Here is a 7,179-nt window from a genome sequence, read left to right as displayed (position 1 = left end):
CTAACAAGGTGGATGGTTTCTGTTGTTGAACGCCCCGGCATAAACCCAAACCGGTTTGCAAAAATAGACACACTCCTCCTCACCCTTAGCTCTACCACTCTCTCCCAGACTTTCATAGTATGGCTAAGCAACTTGATACCCCGATAGTTATTGCAATTTTGGATATCACCCTTGTCCTTGTATACAGGAACCATCGTGCTCCACCTCCACTCTTCGGGCATCTTTTTCGTTCTAAAAATGACATTAAATAACCTAGTGAGCCACTCCAAGCCTGCCTTGCCCGCACTCTTCCAAAACTCCACCGGAATTTCATCCGACCCGGTCGCTTTGCCCCGCTCATCTTACGCATAGAAGTACACAATCATGAATCTAGATGAAAAGTTCTTTCGATGCAAGTTTTGTAATCAACGATGTAGTAGCATGATCAACAGACTGAAGCAACACTTAGCAGGCACCCATAAAGGAATAAAGCCTTGTCCTACAGTGCCAGATGAAGTGGTCGATGAATGCAAGAAAGCACTACTAAAGCTTCAAAAAGTTAAAACCTTGCGGAATGCTACTTTGGAAGAAATGCGAGCCGTTGCATCTGGAAGTGGTATGGGCAGTGAATCTGGTACTTCTCCAAGTATGCCGAATTTACATCCAAAGGCTAGAGGTCCAATTGATGATTATGTTAGTGCACAAACAAGGCAAGCTACTTTAAACTCCAAATGGAAAAAAGAGGAGAGGAAAGAAGTTTGTCAGCGAATCGGTAGGTTCTTCTTTTCAAGTGGAATACCTTTTAATGTTGCAAATGATCCATATTATTTTCCAATGTTTGAAGGAGTTGCAAATTATGGACCGGGTTTTTGTGCCTCCCTCCATGCATGAATTGAGAACTTGGATATTAAAAGATGAGGTTACAAACATTAATAAGATGTTAGATGAACATAAGAAATCTTGGAAGTAATATGGTTGTTCAATTATGTCTTATAGTTGGACAGATGGAAAAAGTAGATGTTTTATTAACCGTTTGATTAATAGTCCAGCCGGTACTTTCTCTTTGAGATCTATTAATACCTCTGACTCTATTAAAAGTGGTGAAATGCTTGCATTGCATTTAAATAAAATTATAGATGAAGTTGGAGAAGAAAATATTGTTCAAATAATTACTGATAATGGTTCTAATTTTGTGAATGCTGGAAAAATAACAACAACAATCTAGTATAATCTTACTAGTGGGGTCTGTAGAGGATAGTGTGTACGCAGACCTTACCCCTACCCTGGGGTAGAGAAGCTGTTTCTGATAGATCCTCGGCTCCCTCCCCCCAAGAACTTCCCACCTTGCTCTTGAGGTGACTCGAACTCACAACCTCTTGGTTGGAAGTGGAGAGTGCTCACCATCCGAGCAACCCACTTTTGTCAAGAATAATGGAAACTCGATCTCATGTTTATTGGACTGCATGTGCTACACATTATATTGATCTCTTGTTATAAGATATAGGATAGTTGACACTACATCAAGAAACAATTAAAAAGGCAAATAAGTGGTGAGATTTATTTATGGGCATACTTGGGTGTTAGATTTGATGAGGTCATTTATAAATAATCATGAGTTACTACATCCTGCTGTCACTCGCTTTGCTACAACATATCTCACGCCTCAAAGCATTCAAAAGCAAAAACAAGCCCTTAGATCTATGTTTTCTTCTGAAGCTTAGAATAAATCTACTTGGGATAAGAAATACAAGGGAGTGAAAACAAGAGCCATAATTTTGTTTGATCAGAACTTCTAGCCTTATATTGCTTATTGTGTGAAGAGTGTTACTGCTTTAGTGAGTGTTTTGAGGGAAGTATATTCAGAGGATAAACCATGCATGGGATATATGTATGATTTGATGAATAGAGCTAAGGATAAGATAGCTATAAATTGTGGATCCAACGAAAAAAAGTATGGTCCCATTTGGAAGAGAATTGATGATAGATGGAATGACCAACTTCATCGTCCACTTCATGCTGCTGGATTCTATTTGAATCCTCAGTTGCGATTTGATGAAAGGTTTTCTAATAATTATGAAATCAAACAAGGTTTGTACCAATGCAAGGAAAGAATGTTGAGTTATGAAGAGAGGTTTAAAGTGGATGTTCAGTTAGATTCATATGACCACTAGAGAGGGGATTTTGGAAGTCAGTTAGCTATGGATTCTAAGAAAGTACGATCTCCGACAGATTAGTGGATATGTTTTGAAGGTAGAACTCCAGAGTTGACTAAATTTGTGATTCGTGTCTTGAGTCTCACATGTAGCTCCTCGGGTTGTGAAAGAAATTGGAGTACCTTCGAGTGGGTAAGAGTTATGCGTTTTCGGAACATCTACTATTGTATTTTTTGTCTTTATAATAGCTTATTTTTAGTTTTCTAATATTTGCAGATTCATACCAAGAAGCGAAACAAACTTGAGCATCATAGATTAAATGCTTCATACAATACTAGATTAAGAGAAAGGAGCATCAAAAGAAAAATGTAAAATGTCGATCCGATTCTAGTTGATGTTGATGTCATTAGAATGGTGCCACCTACTGCATATGAAAATGAGCTTACACATGAATTTATCATTGATGTTGGTAGTTTAAGAGATACAAGTGGATTAGGTCCATCGAACAAAAAACATAAGGCTTCAGGTGAGTGTGTAGTGTACTATTATCTACTACTATTACTTTATCAAGTTATGTTAAACACTAACTTTTTTTTTTACCTTTTTCCCTTTGATCTACATAAAGAAAAATCGGTGCTACTTGAGAGTGAGGAAGGATTAGAAGATTTGGAGATTAATGATGAAATGGACGGCGACCTCATTTTTGATAGCGATTGATCAGACTTGGTGACTGTTGAGACTTTTTTGGCAAAACTGCTCTAATCAGAGGCAAGTGGATTTAAACTTTGAAGCTAGACAGTGTTAGCTCTCATAAAACTCTTTATTTTCTTAACATGAAATATATTTTGCAGGCATGTATATGAAGGAGCAACAACTTTTGTGACTTCAATCAAAGCGAGTTATGAAGTCTTGTTGAGTGTTTAGAGATGCACTTTGCACATAGAAATATAATTCCAAAGCTACTGTTGAGACTTGAGAGAAGATATAGTTTTTGTGCATTTCTGCTTTTTGTGGAAGATGAGTGCCATTTGTGCTCTTCACAATGATACCAATGTATCTCTCACCAAATTCTTTTGTTTGCACTAAATTTTCTTTACTGGTAAACTACTAGAAAGTTACCCTCTCTCATATTTTAAAATATATATTCAAAATGTATCTATAATATTTGTCTTTATAGTTCAAAACTTCAGATCATTGCCATGAACTAGTTTAATTTTATTTCATTTTTGTTTTTTCTTGCAAATGATCAATGACGCTTTTGCTTATCTTGTTTGGAAATTGGAATATGGATTGTTATTTCGGTTAGAATATTATTGACTTATTGTTAAGATCTATCTCATTTATTAGTATATTTTTATTTCTAGTTCATTTAATTATAAATAATTCTTTTTTTTTTGTGGTTTGTATGAATTTTCTAAAAGAATTATGTAATTTTTAGATTTAAAAATAATTTTAAGTTTATTTTATTAATTGTAAATTAAATATCCATGGGACTTATGCCCCGTGTCTCGGGCTTACGCTTCGTCCCATGTTGTCACGACCCAAAATCCACTATAGGTCATGATGACACCTAACACTACCGTCAGCCAAGCCAACGTTAATTTATCAATTTATTTACTCATTTTATTACTTTTGAGATCATAATCTCCATTACTTAAATAGTATAAAATGGAATTTATAGGGATAAAGGATAATAACTACGTGAACTACAATAACGAACAACAAGTAGGAACCCTCAAAACCCGGTGTCACAAGTGCATGAGCATTTTCTAAGGAGTATAATAATAATACTAAACCTGTCCCGAATGTAGTAAGACAGAATAAAATAAACAGTACAATGGAGACTCGGTGGACTGCGATGCATAGCCTGGAATGCAGCTCACATAAAGTCTCCTCAACAGGTGCGCCTACGCGCCAAGGTGATCATCAAATGAACCTGTCAGATCCTGCACATTTAGTGCAGAAGTGCAACATGAGTACGTAAATCAACGCCTACCCAGTAAGTGTCTAGTCTAACCCCGAAGAAGTAGTGACGAGGGATCCACATCGATACTTACTAAAGGCCCAATAAAATAATATAATAAAACATAAGCAGATATGAGGCATACAACAATGATGGGGTAAATTTGTAAGTTACATAATCTTCTAATTTCTTCTTTCAAAGCATGAATTTCTAAATCTTGTATTCTACCTTAACGACTCAGACAAATGTCAAGTGTCATTATCAAATAAATAAGGAATACCATATAAAATGCCGGGCATCAGTGGAGAGATTAGCTTGTGAATATTCAGACTACTAGCGATATAACGCATTATTCTGCCGAGGTCGTTTGGCCCGATCCAGAATAATGTGTATACTGCCGAGGGTCGAGCGGCATGAACCATAGATGCATCTATATACTTTCGAGGCGTTCGGCCCACTCCACAAGAAAAGTAAGGAAGTCACCGAATTACGAGACACGTATTTACAATACCGTACATGAGTACAAAATGGATATAATCTTTACCATTTCTCAAATAACTCGCCCACCACTCAAAGTGTTAAGGCTTGACCTAGTATACATATATTTATTTCTAAATCAATTTCATTTATAACTTCAATTAATTAAGCCGGCAAGATGAGTTCAAATCGTTCAAATATTATATGATAAGATCCTAAGTCTACCCGGATATAAACATGTTGTAGTTACGTACGAACTCTCGTCACCTTGTGCGTATGTAGTACCCACAACTAGTTGCACATAATAATAAATATCACATAGGGGATAGTTTTTCCCTCACAAGGTTAAACAGGAGACTTACCTCACTCCGAAGTTTCATAACCATCTCCAAAACCACCCAAAAATTTCAACCCGATGCCCGTCTCTTCAAAACTAGTCAAACAATGTGCAGACCAATCAAAATATACCCCAGTAAGTATAATCTAACAATTTAAAATGATTCCCAACTCCGCTCAAAAGCCAACAACGACAACCCTCGGGCCTACGTTCCCGGATTCCAAAAATTTCCGAAGATAAACTTTACCCATAACACCACTAACTAAAATATATAACTTATTCCAAATTTCATGTCCAATTTCGTGGCCAAAATCCAAAAATACCAAATTTTAAGTTTTGTACCAAAATCCCAAGTTTCTATAAATTTTCATGATCAAATCCATATACAAACCATGTATGTAACTTGTAATAGGTGGGAGTCACTTACTTATGTTGTTTGATGAAAATCTCCCCTTGAAGCTCTCCAAAATCGCCCCAACCAAGTGAAAATGGAAGCAAATGGGCCAAGTCCCGTTCTTAAAAGAACACGCCTCCCAGCGACTTCTCGCACCTGCGACCACTTGACCTCTTCTGCGGCTCCGCAGGTGTGGCCAAAATACCGCTTCTGCGGTCCCCCTTCAGCCCCCCTGCCTTCGCATCTCCGGACCAGACGCCGGTTCTGTGGAGTCGCACCTTCGACCAAGAATCCGCTTCTGCGGTCTCGCAAGTGCGACACAAACCTCGCACCTGCGCCTCCAACCTACCTCACTCCCTACCGCTTCTGCGACCCTTGGGCCTCTTCTGCGATCACGCAGGTGCGGGAATCCCTTCGCACCTGCGGCCTCTTCCCAGCTCCCTTCTAGCCGCTTCTGCGGTCCATTGCCTCGCTTCTGCAAGGCCTCTTCTGCAATGAAGCTTCCGCAGAAACGGTTGCACCAGCAACCAGAATCCTCCACCTTTTCCTTAAGTCCAAAATTTAATCCGTTAACCATCCGGAATCTACCCGAGGCCCCTGGGACCTTGACTAAATTTACCAACACGTCCCAAAATACAATACGAACTTAGTCGAAGCCTTAAACCACTTCAATCAACATCAAAATCATGAATTGCGCCTCGAATCAAACTTATAAATTTTCAAAATTTCAAATTCTATATCTTGTGCCGAAACATATCAAATCAATCCGGAATGACTTCAAATTTCACACACGAGTCATAAATGACATAACAAAGCTATTCCAAGGCTCGGAACCCCAAACAAACATCGACAACATCAAAATCCACTTCAAAACAAACTTAAGAAATTCTTAAACCTTCAAAATGCCAACCTTGCATAATAAGTACCGAAATGCTCCCGGGTGATCCGATACTCAACCCGAACACACGCCCAAGTCCGAAATTATCATACGATCATATTGTCATCTTAAAATCCCAATTCTGATGTCGTTTACTCAAAAGTCAAACCTTAGTCAATTCTTCCAACTTAAAGCTTCCGAAATTAGAATTTTCTTTCCAAACCAATACCCAACTTCCCGAAATTCAAATTCGACCACACTTACAAGTCATATTACCTAAAGTGAAGCTACTCAAGGCCTCAAACCACCGAACGATGAGCTAGAGCTCAAAACGACCGGTCGGGTCATTGCATTCTCCCCCACTTAAACATACGTTCTTCCTCGAACGTGCTAAGGACTGCTCCGGAGTTGTCCACATTCACTGTTTAACACCTCGTGCACCTACCCGTGCCACCACAATATAGTTGGACACATTAGCTCGAGTCAGACTGACGATCCTCCCTTTTATTTAATCAATAAGATCGTAGGACCAAATTCCAACCTCTGAATTTCTCTACAGGTCCTGATTCTAATATATGAACACCGTACCAATCACCACGCACTGTACCAAAACATGATCATGCACCTATGCTGAAATCACACCATGCACCATATAAGTCAGTTGCCCATAATAACATCCTCCAACCATAATTGCTGTAATTTCACAAATCCGATGCCCGCAATACATCTCATGACGCATATAGATCCCGTTCCAACTCTCGCAATACTGCCACGTCGAAAGAGACGTGTAAAAACTCATAACCACCTGCCGAATCAATAATTCATAGAGTCTCTCCTCCTGACAAGAACCATTACCTCATTCTGAACTAAATAACGATATTTTCTCTTTAATGTACCTTATATAAATCTGATTGCACTAATTTCAGGTCCAATGATCTCGTCTCACCCAGTACAAGCTTCTCAAGCAATAAGCCGTCTCAGACACTGCCAAAAATCGTA

General features: G+C 38.6%; 1 protein-coding gene across 1 annotated transcript; it reads left to right on the top strand.

The window, feature by feature from the left end:
• Positions 1-363: 363 nt before the first annotated feature.
• On the top strand, positions 364-2,150 carry LOC142163932 (uncharacterized). Its single transcript, XM_075221087.1, has 3 exons — positions 364-844; positions 984-1,171; positions 1,800-2,150. The coding sequence occupies exons 1-3, from the start codon at positions 364-366 to the stop codon at positions 2,148-2,150; spliced, it is 1,020 nt and encodes a 339-aa protein (XP_075077188.1).
• The last annotated feature ends 5,029 nt before the right edge of the window (positions 2,151-7,179 follow it).

Source organism: Nicotiana tabacum, chromosome 9, assembly GCF_000715075.1.
Source record: "Nicotiana tabacum cultivar K326 chromosome 9, ASM71507v2, whole genome shotgun sequence".
Taxonomy (NCBI): Eukaryota; Viridiplantae; Streptophyta; class Magnoliopsida; order Solanales; family Solanaceae; genus Nicotiana; species Nicotiana tabacum.
This window is presented reverse-complemented; position numbering and strand designations above follow the sequence as displayed.